The sequence below is a fragment of the Patiria miniata genome, unplaced genomic scaffold (assembly GCF_015706575.1).
Source record: "Patiria miniata isolate m_02_andy unplaced genomic scaffold, ASM1570657v1 HiC_scaffold_20, whole genome shotgun sequence".
NCBI lineage: Eukaryota > Metazoa > Echinodermata > Asteroidea > Valvatida > Asterinidae > Patiria > Patiria miniata.
This window is the reverse complement of record NW_024037059.1, coordinates 29,996,954-30,024,355: the sequence shown is the minus strand read 5'-3', so window position 1 is coordinate 30,024,355 and position 27,402 is coordinate 29,996,954. Positions and strand designations below refer to the sequence as shown.

At 40.9% G+C, this 27,402-nt stretch overlaps 2 protein-coding genes and 1 long non-coding RNA gene across 3 annotated transcripts; 2 read left to right on the top strand and 1 right to left on the bottom strand.

Annotated features, from left to right (window-relative positions):
* The first annotated feature begins 1,323 nt into the window (after positions 1 to 1,323).
* Positions 1,324 to 3,111, top strand: LOC119727999. The gene has a single exon (XM_038200080.1). The coding sequence runs from the start codon at positions 1,324 to 1,326 to the stop codon at positions 3,109 to 3,111; it is 1,788 nt and encodes a 595-aa protein (XP_038056008.1).
* Positions 3,112 to 6,601: 3,490 nt separating this feature from the next.
* On the bottom strand, positions 6,602 to 24,876 carry LOC119728564 (speract receptor-like). Its single transcript, XM_038200855.1, has 5 exons — positions 24,474 to 24,876; positions 22,175 to 22,243; positions 21,781 to 21,955; positions 7,675 to 7,773; positions 6,602 to 6,726 (listed from the first exon to the last, which is right to left on the bottom strand). Exons 1-5 carry the CDS (start codon positions 24,582 to 24,584, stop codon positions 6,617 to 6,619), a joined length of 564 nt encoding a protein of 187 aa, XP_038056783.1. The 5' UTR covers positions 24,585 to 24,876; the 3' UTR covers positions 6,602 to 6,616.
* LOC119728566 lies at positions 14,146 to 27,186 on the top strand. The gene is made up of 3 exons (XR_005271077.1): positions 14,146 to 14,292; positions 26,431 to 26,433; positions 26,830 to 27,186. It is a non-coding gene; the product is annotated as an uncharacterized LOC119728566 (long non-coding RNA).
* Positions 27,187 to 27,402: the final 216 nt, after the last annotated feature.

Below are 27,402 nucleotides of genomic sequence, written 5' to 3'. Positions count from 1 at the left end.
GCCTTGTGAAGGATCCTGTGGATAAAATCATTATGTTGTGCGATTTTCGGAGGTTTCAGATTCAGTTGTACAAAATGCAATGCTTTAAAAATCATGATGAATATCTCGAGGACAGCGAAGAGAGCATTAGCGAAACATTTCACTGGCATTTGTTGGAAGAGAAAGACGGTAATGCCTGATTTTTTTCCCATGCATGAATGCAAGTGGTTGAATCATGGACATGATTGAAGCACCATGAACAGTGCCCTTATCTTTCGGACTTTTCCCTCGACTTTCTCAAGTAAGAAGTGAACTTCTTTATTGATGACTCCATTACTCTAACCGTCATTCAGGCATTTTATGCAATGAAAACGCTGACCATTTTTTTTTTCATCGTAAAATTTTGTTTGAATAAAAAATAAAGCAGGAGTTGGTGTCCGGAAATTGGGCATGAAGTGTATTGTACATGCATGTATATGTGTGTAATGGCAGCGCGGCCCAGATTTCGGACATGTATTTTTGTTCGGCCTTTTTTCCGATTTTTTTGCCACATGCCAGTTTCATCTCTGTTTTCTGAGTCGAAGTCTGAAATGTAAGTGTTTATCTTTGGTCCTGTTTTACATATTAGGGCCTATACTCCCATTTTATTATTTCTAACTCCCAATGAGTTAGCATGCAGTCAATGTATACAAATGAATCTCCTGTTACATTTAGATTTCCAGGCTGGTACGGTGTGCGGTAAAAGAAATGGGGGCAAAGGGGTGTGCACTTACGGGCAGTAAAGGAACCGGGTACCCTATTGAAAAAAATACGGGTACCCAGGTACCCGTTAAAGAAACCCAAGCCAAACATTCAAATCTGGGAAGTTGCTGTTCAGATTGTTCATAAAGGTCCGCATGATAGTACTAGACTACCGCATCGTTGCGGCAATACGGCTAGATAGGGTGTATACATGTGCTCTGTAGCTAGGTGGTGAAAACTACAACTTTCGCAAGCATCATAAAACGTGAAATTGGTTTTGGTTTTCCATGTATCCTGTTCTTTATTTTGAAATGTTCCCACTGACATTCAAAACACTATTTCATTGACTGAAAAGTTACCAAGTAATTTGCAAAGTTGGTTATGGGTACTCGATTCCATAATCTGGAACTGGTTCCTGACATTAACGGTCGGGTACTCGGGTACCCGGCTCTGATGCACAGCTCTATGGGGCAATCACTTGTTTGTTATAATTTTGAGCTTTTTCAGACACGGGTTTGTTCTGTTTTGATCAGGTCACATCTGAAATATGGCGGAGGCTGCAGCCAGAACTGTCTTGGACAAGATCAGCCAGGGACATCTGGAATGTCCGATCTGTTGCTGTCGTTTCAAGGATCCCAAGATGCTGGACTGTCTGCACAGCTTTTGTCTGAAGTGTCTGGAAGAGATGATGAGCAAACAGAAGCCAGGGCAGAGAAGATAACATGTCCAGTCTGCAGGAGAGAGACGCAAGTTCCTGATGGAGGATTGCAGAGTCTTTCTTCGTCTTTCTTTCTTAGTTCTCTTGTCGATGAGGTCAAACAACAGGAGGCAGTATTAGGAGATGCATCGGCACCTACCGCCACATGTGACTGCGGAGAAGGCAAGGAGGTCATTTGGAGGTGTCTTGATTGTAGTGATAACCTCTGCCAGGAATGCCGGAAAGCCCATGAGAGGGTCAAGTCCACCAAAGACCATCGAATCATCTCATTGGGAGATTGGCACAAATCTAAGATCCCTCCAGCAGAACACAGCAAACCCATCACCCGAATGTGTACGATCCACCATGACCATCCTCTGTGTTTCTTCTGTGACACATGCGACACCTTAATCTGCTCAATGTGTGCCGCATTAGGTCATCGGTCGGCAGAGCACAATTTCCTAAACATTGATGACCTGATCAGGTCCTTCCGCAGTGAGGTTGAAAACATACTGCAGAAGTTCGAGAAGAGCAGGCAGCACTTCAAATCTACTGAAAAGTCAATCCAACATGCACGAAATAGATTACAAAAGAAACTGGCTCAGGCTCGTAGTGATATTGATGCAAAAGCGGAGGCAGAGATCACTAAAATCAGAAACAAAGCAAAGCTTCTCACCGACAAGGTCAACGAAATCGGTCAGGAGAGAGTCAGTAAGTACGAAAAGGCGCTCACGCACAACCATGAGCAGATGGAACGCGCAGATCAGACCATCGCGGCAGTAAATGACTTGATGAGTCAAGCCGATGATTTTGAGCTTTTGGAGCTCAAGCCAAAGGTGATGCACAACTTGGAATTCCAGGAGCTCAAGTGTGAACCGGCGAATTATGGTCTGTCATTCATTGGTGTCAGATTTCAAGACGTTGTGAGTGATGCAGATCTTGGGGAGGTCTGTGTCAGTGAGAAATGGCAGTTAAAGGAAGAGTTCGGCAAAAGAGGTACCGGTGACGAGGAATTTGACTTCGCCACGGCTGTTGCATGTTTCAGAAATGGAGACATCGTAGTAACTGACACAATTTTAAAACGGTTATCGTTGTTTAGCTCAACTGGTCAGTATAAAACATCGGTCGCTCAGGGAGATGCTAAGCATCAGTTGGAAGCTCCTTTTGGCGCTGCCATGACCCATGATGATCTGCTTTTCGTCACGGACAAAAAGAAAGTGAAGGTTTTTGACAATGAGCTCCAGTTTGTTCGCGAGTTTACGCCTTCGGCTGACGATGCGGATGGGCAATCAGAGAGTTACCTCACTGGTGTTGCTGTTGACAGTCAACGAGTAGCAGTCGCTGACAGGGGGAGAAAGCTCATCAGTGTCCACAACCTGGACGGATCATTGATTTCAAGTATCTCGAATAGCATGGTTGACTATTACTTGGCAATAAGCAATTTTGGCTGTTTAGTCTTCGCAAACTTCGAGGGCCAAAGTTTTTTTTGCGTTAACTTTGAAGGTAAAGAGATGTTTAGTGTCAAGACATTCGTGAATGGCAAAGCTGCTAAGCCAGCTGGTGTCCTGTGCGATGATGATGAGACCATCTATGTTGTTGTTCATCCTGGAAAAAGGGAAGACTCTGAAGTGCAGCGATACGATTCAAATGGTGCACTTGTAGCAACGGTAGCTCAAGGTTGTTCAATCCGTTAGGAATGGTATTCACCCCCGCTGGCGACGTAGTTGTTGCTGACCTACACTCTGTTAAGATCTTTGAGCGGATGTGATTTGCCTGATGGCCCTCCGAAAAACTAACTGCTATATTTGAACCGGGGCTAACCTGCATCTGATGATTTGCTTTACAAGGCCTAGCAGAACATGACCTGTTGTAGTTGAACCAGCTACATTCATGAAATTATAATATTTACTCAGATTGTAAAACCCGTTTGAAATTGAATTAACTGGTAACGTTGGTGTGTTTCAGTTAATCTCCCTCAATGCATTTTGGCATGTGCGTTGGCCTGGGTAGGCCTACACCGCGTTATGGGGACGTTTTTTATTGTTAGGCAAATTAGGACCGAGTTATGGGGACTTTCTGCTGGTCCCACATGTTTTCGGTCCCAACAAATGTGTGAGTAGGTCTATGGTGTACTCTCCAGTAATAATGTATCGGAAAAAGAGAAATCCAATCATCAACAGTGTAGAAAGAGAAAAAGTGTTCAATGTTTCTTGATCCGTAGAACAGTTTTTGCTGACAAACTATTTTAAGATTGAAGGGACCGTAAATTCACAAAATTAACTTTACTACTGTAATGTCGTAAAAAAATCACTGTATTTAATGTTATAATAATAAAAAAGTCCATAACTTTTATGTCACGTAATATGAAATGTCTTAACTCTTAATGAAGCAAATTTCGCCAATCTTCATTTTGTAAAAGTACATTGTATATGTAACATAATGGCATGTGACTAAGTAAATATTCAATTCAAAGCTTTGTAAATTTTGCATGTTTTGTTAATTCCTTGGATCACAAAACTTACGACCATCACACAAAACATTTGTGCAATGTCCATTTTGTGCTTCCGTAGTTAACGCGGACAGACTGCATGTTTGAACTCTGAACTTGAATTAAGAGCAGCGTTGTAGTACTCGTACTCATACTTGAATGTGAAAGTACTCGTACTCGAAATGACGGTACTTGTACTCGGGCAGCAAAGTACTCATACTTGACATGATGAATTTTTACTTGCTTATCAAAGTATTCGTACTTGAATAGCAGTACTAAAAAAAAATGGTATAGATTGACTTACCACGGCCTTATTTTATTATCGATATTTTCAGTTGGAAATGTTTGATTTACTTGCAGAGACATCAAAGTTTGCTGATTTTTTTCTGTGTACGTCCGGACAAACACATTTAACAGCTAGCTGTGAGTGGGTCTGTATATCGGTCTGACTGGGCCTGGGACAATTATGCACAATGAACCATGGCCGTATGGCCGTATTGGAAATAGAAGTACTCGTACTCGGAATACAAGTACTTGTACTCGTACTTAGAAGTACAAATACTCGTACTTAGAGACCTGAACTTGTACTCAGAAGAAAAAGTACTTGTACTCAGTAACTTAAGGACTGGGCAGTACTCGGTACTTGGAAAAAAATACTCAACTACAATACTGATCAATAGCGTTTGTATCGTTGGTACTGGAACAGTTATGTATGACATTGGCTTTTTTTCCCCTTGGTTAAATTTTTTTCTGTCAATCCATTTTTTAATACCTTAGTTGTTAATATTCTCCTAAAATTTAATCCAATTGTTAATTTGTTAATGACAAATTCCTTTTTGAGTTTTTAATTCGTTGTTTGATCCAGATTGAGATTTCTTTTAAACTAGTTTGTTCATTCAGGATTTTAATTTATTTTTTTGAATGTGAAGGATATTCTTTAATAAGACTTAATTACATTTTTGAGAAGTTTATTTTGTTTCCTTGATTTTCTATCCTTTTTTGTCCCAGTTTCTAAAAGTAAATTGCAACCTAATCATTTCAACCAGTTGTTTTCTTAGCCTTTTTTTCCCCGTTACACACAGCCCAAAAGACAATACAACCACTAAAAAGACTAGTCAAGGCTGACAAAGTTCTTTGCACGTAGCAACCAACATAGCAACAGCAGTGTATGCATATTATGGGTTTTGCATGTTGGGCGTTTTGTTCCAACACTTCATGAAGGGGTAGTTTGAAAAAGTACGAGGAAATTTTCAATTACTTTCATATTGAAATTGAGGTACGTTTTTATGACATTTCGGGTAAATTATTCAGTTATCTAGCAAAAACAAGTAGTATCTGTGGATGGGGCATAAAAAAACCAAATACTGACTGCTTTTAACTGATAGCGTAGTAAAACTAGCCTCCCTCTGTGATCCATGGAGCATTCAATTTCCCTGGGTATTACCTCGGGAATAAAGAACGCTGAATGGATCATCTCAGGAGGCTAGTTTTATCACAACAACCAAAGTAGTCAATACTTCTTTTAAGTTCGAGCATTTAAACAGTTATAGTTGGTCAATCAAATATAAGGTGCATTCGAGTAGCTCACCCGGATCAACTCGGCTAAAGGCAGACTGATTTTGAAACGCTCAAATGCAGAATGCAGGCCATCACGATCCTCACGTGACGTCTGTAGCCCCGGCCGTAGCCACTGACAAAATGCCCTTTTCAAACATATCAAATCCTTTGTGGTCAAAAGGACCCCATGTAAACTGGCCAAAGCGCACAGCCAGATGACCTTGGACACACAGAGATAAGAGCTCCCGGGCTCTGTGTATATACAGTAGCGCTGCCTAGCACGTGTACAATAAACAGACCCTACGCGCTGAGCCATTGAGCAACGGCAAATTTTATTGGAGTTTAGATGTACAATTCTTTAGTAAGTGAATACACGCGAGCCTAAACCTTAACCAATCACAATAAGGGTTATATTGTTGGAAAGCTGATGAGACGAAGAAAAATGACTCGAGAGATCTAAGCTCCCAGGTGGCGCTATTTAACGTTACGATGATTTTAATGGACCAGTTCTTGGCTGAACGCGTGGTTTACACACAAAACAGGGAGATTTTTGACTAAAAATGCAATGTTTAACATCAATACGCGAGTAAAACTCAGTGTTTTATTCAGTTTTTCTTTCATTTTCTGAAAGAGTATATTGTTAGGGTCACACTGTAGTGAGATCTAAGGTATACCCTGTAGAATAATGAAGTGGTGGCGACAGATGTGAAAAAAGGCCCGTTTTTAATGATTTTTCGCCGCGTTCTCTCATAGAGGTTGCACATAAAAAGCGGCCCGGTGGGTTAGTTCCCCAAAGGAATTCATATGCTGAGTTTTTTCTTCAGATTTACTGCTTTTCCGTCAATTGAAATAAGTAAAAATGCTAAGCTGGAATTATAGCCTCTAAAATCGCAATGAGATCAATAAATAATTATGTTTCAACTTCAAATAAAGTTGATGTTTAGGTCCTCTTCGCCATTTGTACGTTTCTACGGAATGAACAACACATGCGTGTGACGTATCTCCACCACTGACTCTGCTCCACGAGCAGGGTCTGTGGTGGCTGACCCGGGTGAGCCCTGAGAATGACGTCAGAGCTAATCAAACGGCACAGGGCTAATCCGAGTCGACCCGGGTGAGCTAATTGAACGAACCCTAAGAAAGGATCTACGCAATCAAAATAAATGCCATACCTTCATGGCAACCAGTCCTCTCTCTACTAGATTGTATCCTCCAAGTTCTTCCAGTACCTGTCTGCATTCAGGACTCACGTGAATCTTGAGCGCTGTTAAATTGATAGGGTGAGGGAAAATAAATATTTCGGCTCACAAATATAAAATATCATGAACATTTTCCATGAATAATTGAAGTTGGGTTATACCATAGAGCTATAATAAATTACTAGAGCACTAACTCGCTGTACACACGAAGCCTGCATGGCCCAAATTTATGGCTCTGCTTACCACAAAATTCCACGCTTACGATCATCATTTTGTGCTCACCACGCTAGCACAATTCTGCACTAACCCTATAAGCACAGAATCCTAGTACAGGACATACGCATGTGCACAAGCCAAAATTCCTTGCTAACCCGTGAAATACGCTTACCGCCAGCAGGGAATTTTCTGCTATAGTAAGCACGGATTTTTGCTAACGGTATTAGAGCCATGAAATTGAGCCCAGTTGGGCGCATCCATATTTGTGCACAAACCTAGGAAAACTCGAAATTTAGTATGGCTTTAGTACGGCTATTTACATATCTGCATTTGTATTCTATACCAGTGCGTTATCGAAGCCGATACGCCCACAACCAAAAAGCACAATTAGTACATGAGCGTTTCATTTTGCTCTGCGCAAACCTACGCAAACTCAAACTCATAGGTGCTGCAGATGACATTTGCTGTAACATTTTTTACCGTCATACTCACAGAAAACGCACTTACGTTGTTGGCGTAATGTACTTGCGCCTTGCCTTTTAGTAGAGCACATTATCTGAAATCCATTCCGTGTGATTTCATTATGTTCCACAAACACGCACATGAATTCAAAATGTCTGCGCCCAGGACAGCTTCAAAGTATCGTGCATGGGGTCCACAGCGCCAATGGAATGAAGCTTTCCAACATGAGGTGAGGCTGGTTCACACTTCATGCTTAATTACGTTTGTGCGTACACTTTCTCCAATCTATATATGAGCATTATTTGAGATATCTTGAGTAACAAGATTTTACTTACCGAGTCCATTAGACTCCATACGAGACGCTGTGTTGACCGTGTTACCAAAGAGGCAATATCGAGGCATGGTCAGGCCAACTACACCCGCCACACAAGATCCTTGAAAAAGTCCAAAACAATGAAGAAATTGTCATACATACACAACATTCTCAAGCACAAATAGCGTGAGCAGAGCTTGAAGTTGTGATTCACTTATGACCGGACTTATGATGTACTTGTGACTGGACTTGTGATGTACTTGTGACTGGACTTGTGATGTACTTGTGACTGGACTTGAGATGTCCTTGTGACTTAGACTTGTAATGTACATTTTCAATGGGTGTCGGACCAAATTTGTCGACAAGTTTGCGTACAAAACATCCGACATGCTAAAAAAAGGGTCCTCAAATTAACAAATTTGTTGACAGAAAAATTTATGGGAGGTATGAAAAGTAAAATTTGCTGACAAACTTGCAATAAAATATTTGACTAGCCCCTCCCTAAAAAAAAATTGCCGACAACAGTACAATAATATTAAAAGGCCCTCAATTTTACAAATTTGCCGACAACAATTATGGATTTGCTGACAGAAATTTTGAATGTGGGGGTGTCACACCCCACCCCCTGCTTGCAATCCATCCTTGACCGCAAGCAAAGAAAATGATCTTACCTGAGTGAATACCGATTCGGAGTTTGAGTTTCTCCTCTTGTTTGTGCGGCACAATGAAACTACTAACACCTTCCAGCAGATGCCATGCAGCGGAGGCGATCATACCGGCGTGACGGTTGCCATTACGGAGCGGTAGGCCATGCAGAGACCAGCATGTAGGCATCACCGATGGTTTCAACCTGAACAAGACGTTGTCATGCATTATTGGTTAATTTTGCTTTCAGATATAATAGAAAACGTGTGTGGCTTTCTTCTTTCCTAGATTGTTGAATACATCTTTTTTTTTAGTCTTAATGTAACTTGGAACTATTAGCTAAGAACAAATTTAACGTCCTGTGATTTAAATGTTGTTGCAAGTTTGGTTTTAAAACAATCTGCTGGGTTATATGGAATATTTACCTTGTGTAAACGTCATAGTTGGAAATGATGGCGTCGATCAGCGTGTACAAGGCATTCAACAAGTTAACGACCTGGCAAGTTGAGAACAAGACGTTAATGGTGAAAATGCGGGGATAGGTTTGGTTTGCAGTAATTTGAGATGACAATTTGAAAAAATTTGAATACATTAAGCCGCTTTTCAATTTGGTTTGTATATCGGTACCTATAAAACTATACATGCAACTAAATTTACGCAATGGACGATGAAAAGGCGTATATGAAAAGGTGGTTTAAGAATAAATTTAGACCTTAAGTCAAAACCATAGACGAAATTGCCACACAATTGAAGCCCCAAATCTAACTGAAGAAATCTCATGTATCTCATACATGTACTTGGCCTTAAAGCTACAGTCCATCATTTGCAGCTATCCAAAAAGTAACTGATGTAATTATTGTTGAAAAACATACTCAGTTGAAAGATAGTAAGGGGACTAAACTCCCTGTGAAATTCTTCTTTCTGGCAAGCTGTCATTTTGAAGAAATCAACGAAAGAAGGCCTTTCCAACGGTGTGTCTAAAGACGCATTGCTGGAAATTTCCGTTAGTAGTTTGTTTTTTTATGTGGCGAAGTGCGCCCAAGCGTTGACACAACGCACATACGCGCACGGTTGCTACAATTCGTTAGTTCGGTGCGCGACATCGTGTAGCTGCTCAGTGAGAACGTGTCTCGGACACTGCATTCAGGAACAATTCAAAACATGATTCAGCAACTTTGATTTGAAATTGAGATCCTAGAATGCTGTTTTTCTCGGAATATACAGCTGCAGCTAAGCTGAAACTTCATCAAGTTAGTTGTTTAGCACCTTTCTTTAGATTTTGAGCACGTTTGTTGCTTCAAACGAACAAAATGCACAAATTACAAATGATGGACTGTACCTTTAAGTGCATGCTTAGCCAGGCCCGATCATAAACCTATGGACTCCATTCACAAACACAGAGGGCGCATTTTGACAACTTTTAAGAGCCTTAGTTGGGGAGACACATCACGTGCACGTTGTCTGGTGCGCACGCATATGGCGCGAAATACGCAAGATTATTTTTTTTGTGGATTTGCACCAACCCGTAGCTTTTTCGCGTGAGCATCAGCTGCAATGCGTTCGAATGTAACAATAATAATGTGGTGCTTAGCGCATTATACCAAAGGTCTCAAAGCGCTTCACAATTATTACCCCTGTTCATCAGGCCATGAGACCAGTTTTTACAACAGCTCGAGATCAGCGCCTTCTGGTCTCTACCTTCACGGGTACCCATTTATACTCCTGGGTGGAGAGAGGCAATAATTGTCTTACGAGCACCATGTTTCCTGTCAGGGTTCGAACCCAGTACCATGGCACACGAGTTGAACACTGTTACCATTGGCAGGGGCGTATCAAAGTCATTTTTATTGGGGGGGGGGGTAAAAATGTCTTGAAAAGGGCACTTGCACGTCCATGCTGAAATGTAGACAGGTTTTTTCTCCCGACAATTGGCCTCCATGAAATCACATAGGGGGGAGGGGGGTATGGGGGTGCTTGTTCAGAAAAAAACGGGCACTTGTTAACAAAAGAAGGGCACTCTTCACAAATATGGGGGGGGGGTTAAGCGCTGGTGAAAAAAAGGGCATTTGAACAGAAAATGGCAGTCTTGACAAATTATTGAGGGGTTTATATCCCCCTTACCCCCCCCCCCTCCCCACCCCACTGGCTACGCCTATGATTGGACCACAGCTCTCCACAATGTCCCTCCCGTGGTCTTCCCCAACTTTCCCGTTATAACCGTCGAGGGGTACCTGTGCACGAAGTCTATAGGCTGGGGCTGGCATGTGACGACAGCATATGTTTTGAATTTCTGCTGCAGCCAGGCTTTTTGTCAAACTTCATCATGGGGGTAAGATTTTGGTGGCACGGAGGTTGAAAACCTGACACAAATACAGGGCGACCCGAGCTGTTATGACTTTTAGCCTCGAGCCTTGCGCATCTTTTGATACCAAAAACATAAAATCGGATCACAGGTTGCCGCACAGTGAAAAATTTTCCAGCACTATGCGTGGTGCAAATTGAATTTTTCTGCATACGTCGTGTACACAGAGTAGAATTGCCATTCGTACTAATGAATAATTAATTAGCTATAATTCCAAAGCCTTTGACCTATAGACATGAAATTTCTTGGGTATGTTTATGAAGAGTTGCTCTATGCATGTACTGAGTTTCAAAATTTTTTGTCACCCGATGGCCGAGATCTTGGGGGGGGGAGGATTCCCCCCCCCCCCCCCCCCCCCCCCCCCCCCCCCCCCGGCTGAGATATGGTCCAAATAAACCGGCCCTTCTAGGGTTAAACATGACGTAAACAATTGAAAAGGATGGCAGTGCGCGCGAGGTGGTCTAGGCTATAAATACTGTCGCATTTGCCTCAGAAAATGTTGCTTTTTTGGCAGCTTTTTCAAGAACCGCTCATCCAAACGAATTCAAACTTGGCGCTGCACATTCTGGGGTCCTGAGCAATACACGTCCGCCGATTTTCAACTTCATACCGTGCCCGGTTCTGAAGATAATCAAAATACAGACAGACAGACAGAGATTTACAGAATTATAGTTAGACAAGAAAAAAAATGCTGTTCTTGTAGTCTGGTTCCCTGACCCTACTTTATATGAAACTGACCAATTTATAGATGTCGAGGAATTGTCAGATCAGGGAACCGACTAGCTGACTTGTGGACTTACTGAACTTGGTGAATTAGGGGCAGTATTTAAAAAAAAAAAGAAGTCGATTGTCAGCCGACCCTCATTGGAAATGGATTCAAAAATTCCACTTTTCTTAAAACTGACTTCACACCTGAATGGTTTCATAGGATGCTTGAGAGAATATTATTCACTTTCAGTCGAGTTAGGTATTTCATAATAATTTGGCAGTTTTGTTTTTGGATGTTTGCAAATGTTGTATATTACCTTTAATTTAAGGCAGTGGATATTTTGCCGGAGACGGCAAACCTTCAGTAAACGTTAGTTTGCCGGATATGCACTGAACATGCGCAGTTACTGTTTTTTTGTACTTAAACATTTTCCGGTGACAAATTTTAGTCTGGCTCCATGCCAATATTATCGTTGTATTTTTGTATTAACAAGATGGGAATCAGACCATTTTATAATTTCGGACTTTATTTCCCTTTAAAAAAAATCCTCCAGAGCCACAAATCTGAAAAAGAAAAAGTAATACTCTGCAATAAAATGTTTGAGACATATTAAAATAATAAAAGAAGAATATTCTTATTTATTTGGGGATGGAAAAAAAACCCTTAAAATTGTGGCGGGATCAGGATTCGAACTCGGGACATCCCACTCTCAAGAGCTTCTGCTTAACCACTGCACCAACTGTGCTACACAACTTTGGTGGGAATTTAATACATATTATAATTCAGCCCTATCTTAAAGAGTACAGCGCCCTCTGTTGATATGGATTGCCGCCGGCAAACCTTTAGTAAACGTTAGTTTGCCGGCGTTACCTCCGGCAAAATATACACTACCTTAATTTAATTTCATCAAGCTAGTTTGTATATTTTGTTTGACTTACGTATCTGCCAATTCCGAAGAATGGAGCGAGCTGAACAGTATCCTTGACGTCCCACGCCCAGTCCTTGTACACATAGGTCTTCTTGCCGGGTCTTAGGCGTTAAGATCATGACCGCCTCGTATGCCTTAGTGGCCTTCTCGTCTTCATAGGTACCCCAGCCGAGAACTAGTATGACAAACAAAAACCCACAAGGACAAAAAACAACAACCGTACAATAAATAACGCCAATACTGGAGTAGTTTAGAACTACAAGAGTTCGAAGTTTTGGCGATCGTGTAGCTTGAGAAACTCTAGCTTGGGAAACCCCCTAGCTTGAGTAACTCCAGCTCCAATGCTCATCAGGAATTCGACATAGAGCTGGAGCTCATGCTCAAACTATGTTGTAGATACTAGATTCTAATACTATAGACTCTCTGTATCTGTATCACGAAAAAAAATCCCAACCCAGATTCCATGAAACACAATGAGGTTTGTTTAATAAAATCTGCATTATTAATAATTAATAATAATAATAATGGGTTGGGAAACTAGAGGGAAAAAAGGACCATTTTTGTGATACAGATACAGAGAGTCCCGCTTCTATAGGTATACATGCTGGAATCATCATCAGGACCTCTAGGGGCGACTATATTAGTAGATCGCCCCTAGGGGTATACATGCTGGAATCGCCATCTGTACCTCTACGGGCGACTATTAATGGTCGCCCCTAGAGGTATACATGCTCGAATCGTCATCTGTACCTCTACGGGCGACTATTAATATCTTCTTATATAATATCCTTTTTAAAAGCTTATCTGTCCAGAAATCAAATTGGAATGCGTTCTAGGGTCCTTCTGGCATCTTTCCAGCAAATTTGAAGCAATTTCATTTTTGGCCAAAATTGAAAAAAAACAACACTTTTTTAAAATGAAATTTGACCAAAAATGACTTTTCTCCAAACTATGCAGAAATTCTTTTAGAAGTAAGAGGAGCATCAATTAACATTCAAACACCCAATAATTATATTAAAGATTTTGGGCAAAAATCATCGATTTTTTGAAGAAAAAAAAAAATAACATTTTTGACTGATTTCACTGCAAACCTTGTCAAAATATATTTTTTAAAAGCTGATCTTCATAGAAATCGAATTGGAATCCATCTGGCAACTTTGAATTCCGAATGTGAATAAACCAAAACAAAACAACAAAATGGCTTCGTAAAAGGATGCTGTGCATATTTATGGTGCAAATCGAGGATGAACACGTGCAATATCATCGATGCATCGAGGGCAGAAACCAAATCGAGGACTCCTTGGTTTGTTGGAAAACGTGTACAAAACCAATGAGAGCTGTTGCGAAAAAGTTCAGGTATAAACAAAGGAAAAGCGAAGAGGAACAATAGAAAATCCTCCATTTACACCAGTGTCTGATTGGTTTTTATTTTTTTTGCTGTATACATTCTCACGTTACACATCTTACTTCTATGCCAATTTATAAAAATCTGTGCGTCCAAAATTGCTAAAGCTTTATTTATAAAAGTGAATAACACCCGAGTCCTCACATTCTACTATTTTTGTTTTGCAGCTGCATACCTCATATTGCATTAGTTAACAAAGGTAAATTTAAAGTTCGTTTATAGTCACGCTTTTTTTGTATAATAACAATGCTGATTTTGTTCTTATCAATACCATGACAATTCAAGTGTCATGTTTGTTACAAATCTATAAAAGCCTTGCTTTTTCTTTCAACTTTGGATTATTGCACTAGACTGATATATAACAGTTTACATAGTAATATTCGATGTTATATACATTTCTTTTTTTTGTGAAGTTTGAATACCAAAGTAGCGACTCTCAACAGTTTGAACTCAAAGTGTGTTTGTCTGATGAAAACATTTTTTAGATTGTTTGATATCATTTTTGTTAGAACTTCTACATGGTAATAGATTATAATGCGACTTCAAAATACTTCAGTCTTTGTCAATAAGTGACTTGATCAAAGTTAGTTAGTTTATAAACCTTTTTTTTCTTAAAGTTGCTAAATGAAAGCTGTTCTCGTGAACAACAAAACTGTTGGTGAACACAAAACTGCGTGCTAATTTGAATTTGTTGTTAGCTTTTTCAAATAGACCTACACACACTGTGGTATAATTTCTGGCTCAGATTGATAGCTGGTTATGGTTTTTGCCTCTTTACAAATAATTGCTGATCTAAATGCTATTTAGTGGACTTTGTAACTTCCATTGCAGATGATGTTGGGATAATGCTAGATGTTTACAAGTTTTGTTTGGGTGGTTTGATTCTGTCGATCTTGTAGCTTGGATCCTGTCCCTCAAGCCAGTATGTCAGGATTTCACCTTTGCCCTGAAAAAAAGAGAAAGGCACAGGTCAGAGAATGATTGAAACAGTTATCTCTTGTTTCCTTTGAAATATGATGGAATTGAGACTTTGCAGCAGTGAAAACTAAAGCAACAAAAGTGCTCAACATCTAAAGACGGTTGCGTAACAACTTGATGAAGATTTAACTCTGTGAATGCTGTGTATTCAGCGGAAACAGTATTCTAGGGTCTCGGTTTCAATTCAAAAGTTGCCGAGTCATACTTTGAATTGTGCCCAAAATCAGCATCTGAGACACGTTCTCATTCGGCTGATGCAGCTACCCAATGTCACGCACTGAACCAATGAATGATATGTATGCGCGCGTGTGTTCGTCGTGTCACCGCTTGTGCGCACCCATTCAGGGATTCGCCCAATTACAAACCAACTACTAAGGGAAATTTCCAAAAATGTGTTACTTGACATATCTTTGGAAATGGCCTTCTTTTATTGTGTTCTTCACAATGACAGCATGTAATGCCAGAGAGAATAATTTCACAGGCAGTCCGACCAGCTGTACTAAGGGTTGCTTTTCTATTTCTATTTTTGCTGTAATGTTCCTACTTGGGTCTCGATCATTTTGTGGATGGACTCTGATGTTCTCTAAAAAATGGGGTCTTCTTGTGTCAGAGATGCCACCAATATATCAATAAAAAGCCTGAAACACTACTAAAAACCTGAAACTACCCTTACGCCTTTCACAGGTGTGTTTTCTGGATGTTTCAGACCAAATCCATCACTTTTAATTTGTCACATTACAAAAAAAACCCTGATTTCAGGTTAAAACCTAAAAAAGTGGCATCTCTGTTGTGTCCAGGATTTAAGCCAAGCCACCTTACCCCCACCATGTGCTATTTTTCTACTACAACCGGGTAAAGTCACTCCAATAGAGGGCATGCATGAATTGTAGGGTATATATTTCCTGATTTTTAGCTTTATATCGTGGATACTTTAACACATCCTCATTTTCAGTTCTTATTTTTAACCCTCCTTTTTCCATTTTCATATCTTTCAAAGTATAAAATACTATTGGTATACATGAATACAATACATGCATCATCAGTTATAAAAACACATGCAGTGGTGATATTTGTGCAATGTCCGTTATGTGCTTCCGTAGACAGAGTTGCCTGTTTGAACTGTGAACTTGAATCAATCATCAATGGCATTTTCAGTGCTGTTTGGGTGTTCGTATGTAGGCCTATATTGAACTTGAATATAGATCATTATCATAGTGTTGCTATTTTTATGGTACTGTGTGACAAAAATAGCGACTGGTTTTTCCGGTGTTGAGTAAAGGAGTGAAGCTGTTGTTACACCATTCATTGCATGAGGAAGTAGGCCTGACATGTACACGTACAAACCTAAGGCTTACAACTTACAAGTTGATGGTAGTTTTGCCACTTTTTTTTACATTTGGAGGAATAAGTAATTGTGGTGGAAAACTTCAGCTAACTGTTGATCCAGTTGAAGTAGGTGAGTTCATTACATACAGCATTTTGACTGGATTTTACATGAGTCTTTGGTTTTCGTACGTTTCGCTTAGTTTTTGAACATGTTAAGTATAGCGTACAGGCCAATCAGGAAAATAATGCATGAGATTCTCACAAATGTTTAGCGTTCCTTCCCACCAACGTTTGTTTTAAACATGATGCTGGGGGGGGGGGGGACGGAAAATGTGGGGGGGGGGCCCACTTGCCAGTTTATACAACCTCGTGCCCCGTGGGTACGATCTTGCAGCGCCATGTTGTTTCCCATCATGCCTTGCGCGATTATAACCCCTGAAATTGTGTAATTTAAATGGGCCAAAATATGGCACATAATAATTATCCGTTTTACGTGCCGACGCCATCTTTAAAATGTTAAAAGTTGTGATTTTGAAGAATCAATCCTTTCAAACACAACGTTTGGACGTTGTGTTAATTAGCAAAGATTTGTATTAAATGTATGTACCCCTTTTGTGCCTTTACAACCACAGATACAGGTTTTTGTTAGCGAAAAACGCGGCTGACATAATCCATATCGTTCAGGCATCGCGACTTTTGAATCATAATTCTTTTTTCGTACGTGACGTTACGTGCAAATGGGCGTGCCCGGCGTGCAATCTTCGAAATGCGCGCGCAGTACGCTGTGAATAGCCATTCAGCGTCATTTACGTCATCATCACAGCCAGGGGTTAGTTTAAGGAACGAGCATTACGCAGTGTTGAACATGTTCCAAACACGCCCACTTGTTGCTCGAAATGTGTTAAAAACGCAACCCGCCGATGCACGTTATGCAAGTTGACGCCCAAAATGCCGATGCACGTGGAAGGTCTGTAGAAAATGACGTCAGGGGCGGCGGAACCGGGGGGGGGGGGATGGGGGGGGGCACCTCCCCCACAGCAAAACGGTGTGAATTGTTTTCTTTTTGCTGATTTGCCCCCCAGATTTTCCCAAGTGCCCCTTTTGCGGCCATAAATGTGCCCCCTCGAACAGTAAAGTGCCTCCTCAAGAAAAAAAAAGTGCCCTTAAAGTATTTTACTATAGGTTTTCTCGGTCAATTTTGGCAAATGAGCAGCCAATTTAACCACTACGCTATTCTATTTCGCGCGAAATCAAATGCTACTGAAAAGGGTCATTCGATTTCGTTTTATGACCAGTCAAATGTACTGTTGCGTCATTCGATTTAACAAAATAATCATGCAATTTAACAATTCAACAAAGCAGCATTCAAATTCGCAGGAGCTTTTTGAGGCGTGTGTTTAGTCATTCAAATTCATTTTTTGGGCAGTCATTTCTGGAATTTGTGCAATCTAAAAAAGGCTTTGTTAAATTTTTGTTGCCTTAAGAATGTTGAAGGCATAAATACGGTTCACTTTTTGGCACTTGAGTCACTTTGCCGATGTACTTCGAAGACGAGCTTTCGCTACAGTTTTACACGCATATTTCTAGAAATGGCAGATCGTGGTCGCTACGCTAGAGTGGCCCAGGTAGATCGAGAACGGTTGATTGAGGCCTTCGAGGGAAACGAGCAAGACTACCTTCAGCTTGCGGTCAATTTGAACATCAACAAGTCCAGAGCCAGATCAATTGTTGCAACATATTTGAGGACTGGAAGGCGAGAGACGCTGGCAAGAGGAGGAGCAACCCACAGCAAGATGGATGATGACATGCGAAACCATCTGCAAGGCATCCTTGACGCTAATCCCGTCTTGACACTTCAACAAATGAAGGCTAGTTTGAGTGAGCATCTGCCAGAGAAGCCCCAGGTTTCTACTGCCACCATAGCCAGGGCCTAGGATGGAATGATGATTACACTAAAACTAGTGGAGGACGTCCCTGATGCAAGAAATTCCCCTGAAGTTCTTGATCAACTCGTCCAGTATGCAGTGGCGTAGCCACCGGGGGGCTGAAGCTCACACAGGACCTGTCATTTGCAATCCTTGATACAAACATGAACACTTTGTCGCTTATCGGCCCCCATCAAATAATCACCGTTTAAACAAAAACAACCTGCTGTTCAGTTACAGAGAGTTGTTAAGGATAAACAAAAACAGCGAACGTGCTGTTAGGCCAAAAAAAAAAAATATTCGGTCTCTGGTCAGACCAAAGTTCCGGAATTGATGCGGCCACGCGGCTTTTTTTTTTTTTTTTTTCCTTTTTTTTTTTTTGTTCAGCTTGGATTGTACAGACAAAGTGGGTACTATTTTGCTTTTTTGGTGTCCTCATGAACATTGGTGGCCTCCATAATTTGCCTTGGTGCTTTCGATCATTTGCCTTGGTGCAGTTTTCCCATTCCTTGGTGCTCTTTGGTAAAAAAAAAATTGAGGAGGTGCGGAAATAGAGGGCGCTGTTGGAGCTACCGCGGAACATTTTGGAAAAAAAAAAGATCGACGCGCATGCTTAAAATCGACGCGCGCGCTGACCAGAGACCGACTTATTTTTTTTTTTGGCCTTAGGTTACAAAACGACAACACTTAATCATCTGTTGCAAAACAGTAGAATCCCCTGTAATTGAGCAATATCAAATAAAGTAGAATCTGCTGTTAATGTACAGAGAAAAAAGAAACAGTAGAATATACTGTGCAAAAACAGTAACTCCTGTAATGCCAATTGACAATAGAATCAACTGTTAATAAACAGATATTTTTTTAACAGTGTACTACAATGTATCTTTTGCTTAGAAAATATTGGTTAAAGTGGTCAGAAATTGCCTCAGATAGCACCACAGAGCATTTAGAATCCAAAATTTTTCAAGGCCCTTAAGCGGGCCCAGAACCCCACGCCTATAGCTCAGAATTCTGGTAGCTGATTCAATGACTCCAACCTCGAAAACAATGTTCACAAAATGTTCTTATGCCTTTAGCTGAGAAAACCTCGAAAATTAGGTTTAAATTATTATCTTTTGAGCTAAGATAATTATTGGTTAAAGTGGTAAGAATTTGCCTCAGATCACACCACAGAGCATCGAAAATCCAATTTTTTTCGGGGCCCTTAAGCGGGCCCCGAACCCCACGCCAATAGCTCAGAATACCGATAGCTGATTCAATGTCTCCAACCTCGAAAACGATGTTCAAATAATTATCTTTTGCCAAGAAAATATAATTAAAGCATGGAGGAAAGTCGTGAAAAATTGCTTCAAATCACACCACAGAACATCTAGAATCCTTTTTTTCTTTCGGGGCCCTCAAGCGGGCCCCGAACCCCACGCCGTAAGGGCTTCGCGCTTCGCGCTTCGCGCTTCATCATATCATTCAGTTATGATCAAGGTATGTCCCCCCCCCCACTTTTGAGAAGCGATTGACGCCCCTGCTTGCTCCCCCCCATGAAATGTTCCAGCCCCCCCCCCCCTGCGCCCCCCCCCCCCCCCCCCCCCCCCCCCCCCCCCCCCCCCCACTGAAAAATTCCTGGCTACGCCACTGCCAGTATTGTGAGTGGTTCCTGCAGCATGGTGTTCTGGCGCGTCTAGTCTTCATTGACGAGACAGGTTATAACGTCTGGACTCGACGCTCCCAGGGTAGAGCTCCACGAGGGATCGCTGCAAGACGAGTCGTCTACAGACAACGAGGGAGAAATTGCAATGTCACCTTCGCTGTTTCTAGTGAAGTAGGCTTGGTGCACCACCGAATCGCATTCGAAACTGTGACGCGAGAGAGATTCGAGGAGTTTCTTGCGGACACAATTCAAGAGTGTGATGCAGTTTTCCCAGACGACGAACCCATTTACCTCATATATGACAATGCGAGGCCTCACGTGCGAGCCCAACTCCCTGAAGGTGCCAACCCAATGATCCAGCTGAAGCGCCTCCCTCCCTACTCCCCATTCCTGAACAGCACGGAGATGGCACACTCTGCATTCAAGGCTGCAGTTAAACGCATCCTTGGGTTACCTGAGTGGCAACAACGTGTCGGAGACAGACAGGCTGCCCAGCAAGCAGGAATGAACATGCAGCAGTGGAGGTGCGATCTCCTTCAACAAGCAGCTATCCAGAGCGTTGATGTCATCACCCAAGTGAAGTGCATGCAGTGGTACAACCATACCCAAACATATATGCCAAGATGTCTGGCACGCCAACAGATTGATGGTTGAGGAAGAAACAACATAAACAATAAAATGCCAGGAAAATATAAAGAAACACCCCATTCAAACACAATACAAAATTAGGTCTTGGTCAGTTAACCAATAAAGATTCCCCCCCCAAAAACAGAATGAAGAAGAAAACAAAGAAGAAGAAAAAACCTCATTGGCCCCATGTAAAGTCTACTGGAAGCATAAATAAAGAAAACAAGGTTTGCCTGAATTAAAGTGAAGATACGAAACAGTTGCCTAGTACAGTTTATCTGATTACTCGTAAATCTTTAGTCGTACTTATTTGAATTCTCTTTAAGCGAAATTGATTGCCTCTTTACGAAATTGAAAAAAATTAAATCAGTAAAATCTCCAGTCGAACCAGCTTTGCTAAATTGAATGATGATTGTGTGTCACGAAAAAGAATGACGATATGCTAAATTGAACACAGTGCTAAAGGAATTTGAATGCCTCATAACGAAATTGAATGGCCAAATTCTGAATTTGAAACGCAGTAACAACTGGAGAGGCAAAATAGCTTCAATTCGAACGCACGAAAATTAAATTGGCTGGTCATTTGCCGAAATTGACCGAAAAAACCTATATTTCTTAGAAGTCACCATATCCGAATAATGGTATATATATTTTTCTATATAAACGAGGAATATGGAAACCAAGTCCCAAAACCCATACAATACGGCCTGAAAATGGGCACATAATGCATATTTAGCATATAATCATTGGTTTTGAAGAGCGCCCCCTATGTTGCAAGATGGTACCAGACCAGCCCCCCCCCCCCCCCCCCCCCCCCCCCCCCCCCCCCCCCCCCCCCCCCCCCCCTACTATGGGATTTTACAGAGGCCAAGTGTCCGGTGAAAAAAAACGTGTCGACATTTCAGTACGGTTTGCAAGTGCCACTTTTTGGTGATGCCCCCCCAGTTTCAAACCCGTTCCGCCGCCGCTGAATGACGTCATTTGAATGAGACCTATTGATATGACAACATAGTTTGAGCTGTCTTGTGTCACAAGATTCTACTTAACAAGTCCATTAGACTCCATACGAGATGCTGTGTTGACCGTGTCACCAAAGAGGCAATACCGAGGCATGGTCAGGCCAATTACACCCGTTACACAAGATCCTTGAAAAAAGTCCAAAACAATGAAGAAATCATCATACATACACAACATTCTCAAGCACAAATAGCTTGAGCAGAGCTTGAAGTTGTGATTCACTTATGACCGGACTTGTGAGGTACTTGTGACTGGACTAATGGTGTACTTGTGACTGGACTTGTGATGTACTTGTGACTGGACTTGTGATGTACTTGTGATGTACTTGTGACTGGACTTGTGATGTATACTTGTGACTGGACTTGTGATGTACTTGTGACTGGACTTGTGATGTTCTTGTGACTGGACTTGTGATGTACTTGTGACTGGACTTGTGATGGACTTGTGACTGGACTTGTGATGGACTTGTGACTAGACTTGTGATGTACTTGTGACTGGACTTGTGATGTAGTTGCGATCCATCATGAGTACCTCGACCACAAGCAAAGACAACGATCTTACCTGAGTGAATACCGATTCGGAGTTTGAGTTTCTCCTCTTGTTTGTGCGGCACGATGAAACTACTAACACCCTCCAGGAGATGCCATGCAGCCGAGGCGATCATACCGGCATGACGGTTGCCATTACGGAGCGGTAGGCCGGAGACCAACATGTAGGCATCACCGATGGTTTCAACCTTTGTAAGACGTTATCATTCATTATTGGTTAATTTTGCTTTCAGATATAATAGAAAACATGTGTGGCTTTCTTCTTTCCTAGATTGTTGAATACATCTTTTTTTTTAGTCTTAATATAACTTGGAACTATTAGCTAATAACACATTTAACGTCCTGTGATTGAAATTTTGTTGCAAGTTTGGCCTAAAACAATTTGCTGGGCAATTTGGAATATTTACCTTGTAAACGTCATAGTTGGAAATGATGGCGTCGAACAGCGTGTACAAGGCATTCAACAAGTTAACGACCTGGCAAGTTGACAACAAGACGTTAATGGTGAAAATGGGTATGTTCATGCTGATTTGATCTATGCACGTACCGATTTGGATATTTTTCTTCACTCGATGGCCGAGATCTTAAGGGGGGTGGACCCCCCCCCCCAGCTGTGAGACTGTCAAAATAACCCAAACCATAGACAAAGTTGTCACACAATGCAGCCCCAAATCTGACTGAAGAAATCTCCTGTATCTCATACATGTACTAGGCCTTAAGTGCATGCTTAGCCAGGCCTGATCGTAGACCTATGGACTCCTCGCACCAACAGAAAAGCGCGCTTTTGACAACTTTCGAGAGCCCTAGTTGGAGAGACACATCACGTGCACGTAGTCTGATGCGTGCACATATGGCGTGAAATGCGCAAGATTATTTTTTTTTCTGGATTTGCACCAACCCTTAGCTTCTTCGCGTGAGCGTCAGGTGTAATGCGTTCAAATGTAAGAATAACAACGTGGTGCTTATATATCACATTATACGAAAGGTCTCAAAGTGCTTCACAATTATTACCCCTGTTCATCAGGCCATGAGACCAGTTTTTGCAGCAGCTCGAGGTCAGCGCCTTCTGGTCTCTACCCTCACAGGTACCCATTTATACTCCTGGGTGGAGAGAGGCAAATGTAGTAAAGTGTCTTGCCCAAGAACACAAGCACCGTGTGCCCCATCAGGGTTCGAAACCACGCAGTACAGCACATGAGTCGAACACCGTACCATTGGACCACAGCTCTCCACAATGTCCCTCCCATTGGTCTCCCCCAACTCTCCCGTTATAACCGTCGAGGGGTACCTGTGCACGAAGTCTATAGGCTGGGGCTGGCAGGTGATGACAGCATATGTTGTGGATTTCCGCTGCAGTTGGGCTTTAAGTCAAACTTCATATAAAGGTTTTAGTGGCGCGGAGGTTGAAAACCTGACACAAATACAGGGCGAGTCAAAAAAGTGGAACCAGCAACCCCAAAAAAAGTGCATTTCATAATTGAAAAAACTAGTGCAGTGCCCGTCTAAAATGTGCATGTTCGGGAAGCGCAAATTGCTTTGCCGCTGGTATTGGTTGCATGCTTGCAGGGTTTTTGAGAGCAGCTCGTGAAACAACGCATGCGATTCAATGGTGTTGTTTTGACAGGTTGAACACACACTCACGTCAAAGTTTGTGCCAAGTTTGAAGTTGTTTGGGCGATTGCTTCTCACAAAAGCTGCAGACATTCACCCCTACTGGACAATGGTATTGCCTTGCCGTAAGGTTGCTCAGTAGACCGCCTACAATGGTCGCTCAGTCGATTGCAAAAAATAATGTTCCCGTGCAGCCACCACGTACGCGTACATACAGAAACATATGGTATGCAGTGCTATTCACCCATACTGGACAATGGTATCGCCCTACAATGCATGTGCCTGTCCTTTTTCCAGTGTTGCGTCATATTGAGCACGCACGCTTTCACTTCAGCATGACATAAACAATTGAAAAGGACGGCAGTGCGCGCGTGGTGGTCTAGACTATAAATACTGCCGCATTTGCCTCAGAAAATGTTGCTTTTTTGCAGCTTTTTCAAGAACCGCTCATCCAAACAAATTCAAACTTGGCACTGCACATTCTGGGGTCCCGAGCAATACACTCACCGATTTTCAACTTCATACGGTGTCCGGTTCTGAAGATAATCAAAATACAGACAGACAGACAGAGATTTACGGAATTTACAACATTTTGCTTTTGCTGTAATTTTCAGAAATGGATGGATTGTGGGGTTAGTATTTTTATAGCAAATATTGTTACACTCACCTGTTGCAAGTTTTTTGTTCATAGATGCTGGGGGAAAAAACAAGAAAAAATGCTGTTCTTGTAGTCTGGTTGCCTGACCCTACTTTATATGAAACGGACCAATTTATAGATGTCGAGAAATTGTCAGCTAGCCTTCGAGGAACCAGACTAGCTGGCTTGTGGACTAACTAAATTTGGTGAATTAGGGGCAGTATTTTTTTAAAAGTCATTTTTTCCCAATGATGGTAGGCCGACCATCGTTGGAAATGGATTCAAAAACTCAATTTTTCTTAAAAATGACATCACAATGGTTTCACAGGATGAGAGAATATTATTCACTTACAGTCAAGTTAGGTATTTCATAATAATTTGGCAGTTTTGTTTTGGGATGTTTGCAAATGTTGTAATTTAATTTCATCAAGCTAGTTTGTAAATTTTCTTTGACTTACGTATCTGCCAGTTCCGAAGAATGGAGCGAGTTGAACAGTATCCTGACGTTCCATGCCCAGTCCTTGTACACATAGCCGGTGTTCTTGTCGGGTCTTAGGCGTTAAGATCATGACCGCCTTGTATGCCTTAGTGGCCTTCTCGTCTTCATAGGTACCCAAGCCAAGAACTATGACAAACAAAAACCACAAGGACAAAAAACAACAACCATACAATAAATAACGGCAATACTGGTGTAGTTTAGAACTACAAGAGTTTGAAGTTTTGGCGATCGTGTAGCTTGAGAAACTCTAGCTTGGGAAACCCCCTATCTTGAGTAACTCCAGCTCCAATGCTCATCAGGAATTCGACATAGAGCTGGAGCTAAAACTATGTTGTAGATAATAGATTCTAAGAGGCTTTAACAAACGGGACTCTCTGTATCTGTATCACGGAAAAAAATCCCAACCCAGATTCCATTAAACACAATGAGGTTTGTTTAATGAAATCTGCATTAATAATTAATAATAATAATGGGTTGGGAAACTAGAGGGGAAAATGACCATTTTTGTGATACAGATACAGAGAGTCCCGCTTCTATAGGTATACATGCTGGAATCGTCATCTGTACCTCTACGGGCGAGTTTTAATGATCGCCCCTATGCTTCAGTCGCCATCTGTACCTCTACGGGCGACTATTAATCGCCTTATCATTCTCGAATCGTCATCAGTACATCTAGGGGCGACTATATTAGTGATCGCCCCTAGAGGTATACATGCTCGAATCGCCATCTGTACCTCTAGGGGCGACTATTAATATCCTTTTGAAAAGCTTATCTGTCCAGAAATCAAATTGGAATGCGTTCTAGGGTCCTTCAGGCATCTTTCCAGCAAATTTGAAGCAAATTCATTTTTTGGCCAAAATTTAAAAAAAAACACAGAAGGGGTTAGCCTTACTTTTTTAATCAAATTTGGCACACAAAAAAAGACTTTTCTCCAAACTATGCAGACATTCTGTTCAAGGTAAGAGGAGCATCAATCAACATTCAAACACCCAATATTTTAACGCTTTCGGGCAAAAATCATCAAGTTTTGGAGAAAAACAACATTTTGGACTGATTTTACCGCAAATTTCTGTCAAATTATCCTTTTTAAAAGCTTATCTGTCCAGAAATCGAATTGGAATGTATTCTAGTGTCCTTTAGGCATCTTTCCTGCCAATTTGAAGCAATTTCATTTTTTGGCCAAAATTGAAAGAAAAAAAACAACACTTTTTTAAATGAAATTTGGCCAAAAAATGACTTTTCTCCAAACTATGCAGAAATTCTTTTTAAAGGTAAGAGGAGCATCAATAAACATTCAAACACCCAATTATTATTAAAGATTTTGGGCAAAAATCATCGATTTTTGGAGAAAAACAATAACATTTTTGACTGATTTCACTGCAAACCTTGTCAAAGTATCCTTTTTAAAAGCTGATCTTCATAGAAATCGAATTCGAATCCATCTGGCATTGGCAACTTTGAATTCCGAATGTGAATAAACCAAAACAAAACAATAAAATGGCTTCGTAAAAGGATGCTGTGCATATTTATGGTGCAAATCGAGGACGAACACGTGCAATATCATCGATGCATCGAGGACAGAAACCAAATCGAGGACTCCTTGGTTTGTTGGAAAACGTGTACAAAACCAATGAGAGCTGTTGCGAAAAAGTTCAGGTATAAACAAAGGAAAAGCGAAGAGGAACAATAGAAAATCCTCCATACACCAGTGTCTGATTAAGTTTTATTTTTTTGCTGTATACATTCTCACATGTTACACATCTTACTTCTATGCCAATTTATAAAAATCTGTGCATCCAAAATTGCTAAAGCTTTATTTATAAAAGTGAATAATACCCGAGTCCTCACATTCTACTATTTTTGTTTTGCAGCTGCATGCCTCATATTGCATTAATTAACAAGGGTACATTTAAAGTTCGTTTCTAGTCAGGCTTTTTTTTTGTATGATAACAATGCTGATTTTGTTCTAATCAATACCATGACAATTCAAGTGTCATCTTTGTTACAAATCTATAAAAGCCTTGCTTCTTCTTTAAACTTTGGATTCTTGAACTAGTCTGATATATTATAGTTTACATAGTAATTTTCGATGTTGTATACATTTCTTCTTCTTTTTGTGAAGTTTGAATACAAGTTAATACCAAAGTAGTGATTCTCAACAGTTTGAACTCAAAGTGTGTTTCTTTGATGAAAACATTTTTTAGATTGTTTGATGTCATTTTTGTTAGAACTTCTAGATGGTAATAGATTATAATGCCACTTCAAAATACTTCAGTCTTTGTAAATAAGTGGCTTGATCAAAGTTAGTGATAAGTACAAGTGCGTTTAAACCTTTTTTTCTTAAAGTTGCTAAATGAAAGCTGTTCTCGTGAACAACAAAACTGTTGGTGAACACAAAACTGTGTGCTAATTTGAATTTGTTGTTAGCTTTTTCAAATAGACCTACACACACTGTGGTATAATTTCTGGCTCAGATTGATTGCTGGTTATGGTTTTTGCCTCTTTACAAATAATTGCTGATCTAAATGCTATTTAGTGGACTATGTAACTTCCGTTGCAGATGATGTTAGGATAATGCTAGATGTTTACAAGTTTTGTTTGGGTGGTTTGATTCTGTCGATCTTGTAGCTTGGATCCTGTCCCTCAAGCCAGTACGTCAGGATTTCACCTTTGCCCTGAAAAAAAGAGAAAGGCACAGGTCAGAGAATGATTGAAACAGTTATCTCTTGTTTCCTTTGAAATATGATGGAATTGAGAATTTGCATCAGTGAAAACTAAAGGTAGGGTAGATCATTTGTCATTTGCGCATTTTTGTTTGTTTGAAGCAACAAAAGTGCTCAATATCTAAAGACGGTTGCGTAACAACTTGATGAAGATTTAGCTCTGT